Source organism: Schistosoma mansoni, chromosome 1 (assembly GCF_000237925.1).
Source record: "Schistosoma mansoni strain Puerto Rico chromosome 1, complete genome".
NCBI classification, from domain to species: Eukaryota; Metazoa; Platyhelminthes; class Trematoda; order Strigeidida; family Schistosomatidae; genus Schistosoma; species Schistosoma mansoni.
This window is the reverse complement of record NC_031495.1, coordinates 2,616,803-2,617,893: the sequence shown is the minus strand read 5'-3', so window position 1 is coordinate 2,617,893 and position 1,091 is coordinate 2,616,803. Positions and strand designations below refer to the sequence as shown.

The 1,091-nt window shown below is 34.2% G+C and overlaps 1 protein-coding gene across 1 annotated transcript; it reads left to right on the top strand.

Annotated features, from left to right (window-relative positions):
• Positions 1-351: 351 nt before the first annotated feature.
• On the top strand, positions 352-576 carry Smp_196980 (hypothetical protein; the record flags this gene model as incomplete). The annotated part of the gene is made up of 1 exon (XM_018792982.1): positions 352-576. One exon carries the CDS (start codon positions 352-354, stop codon positions 574-576), a length of 225 nt encoding a protein of 74 aa, XP_018647540.1.
• Positions 577-1,091: the final 515 nt, after the last annotated feature.

The following is a 1,091-nucleotide window of genomic DNA, read 5'->3' as shown; positions in this document are numbered from 1 at the left end:
ACAATTTAATCAAGAAGTATTCGATGAGCACGAACGAATGTATTGTATTTGGAATTCAAAATCAAAACAGTCATCAATACAAAGGAATCATTGGTTCATTCAAACACCACAGGATCTCTATGTATTTATCATGTACATAATAAAACGAATCTAATGATGTCATTCAGAAGGACTATGAAAGCTCTACCAGCAAACCATCCAGCTCAAAGAAAAAAACGCCATCAAAATCAAACGAACCTAATCTATAATAAAACAGTAGTATATTACAGAACCTCAAAGAAGATTCCATACTCTACATATACTTCTATCGTTGATAATCTCTTTGCTTTTCCTTCTTTTCCTATTTCATAGATGACACGTATGAAGAAGAAACTGATTGAATTACAAGATGAAAATGTGAAACTACGTATTAATGAGAAAAAGATGGAGAAACCGGTGAAAAGTTATAAATCACGTACTATACGCTTAGAATTAATGAGTCAAGAATTATTAATTGAAGAAATTAAAAAGTTAGAAGAAGAATTAGGTAAGATTGTAAAGTGTCTTGATTGGTATAAAGGTTATAATAAGTTATAGAACACATCATAAACAGTTTAATTGTTTGCTGTTGATTCATATTCAAGCGGGAATACAGCGTATGTTCGAACTTAAACACTGAGATGATGAAATAAAAGGAACATTATGGTTTGCATCATAAACTAGCCTTAGTTACACAATCTTTCAAGGCCAAAATGCAGTGGAAATTGAATGTCAACTCTGTTTTTTGATACCTGAAGGTTTTGGACTTAATCTTGTGCGGAGGGCCTCGATATTGTCTGAAATCACAAGCTTTATAAGCAAAGATGGATGCACATATGCCAACAAAAGACTGATCAATTGCAGGCCTAAATAACAATGGGAAAATATAAGTAAAATCAATATCAAGTGAATTTCAGCTTCACCACATTGCACAACCAAGTGGCTATCAGGACTCAGTAGCTGAGTGGATAACGTGATGGCGTTTGAAGCGAATGGTACTGAGTTCAAGTCTCAGAGTGAACATCAACTCTGAGATGCAGGTACATCGATCTGACGAGTCCCAAATAGGACGA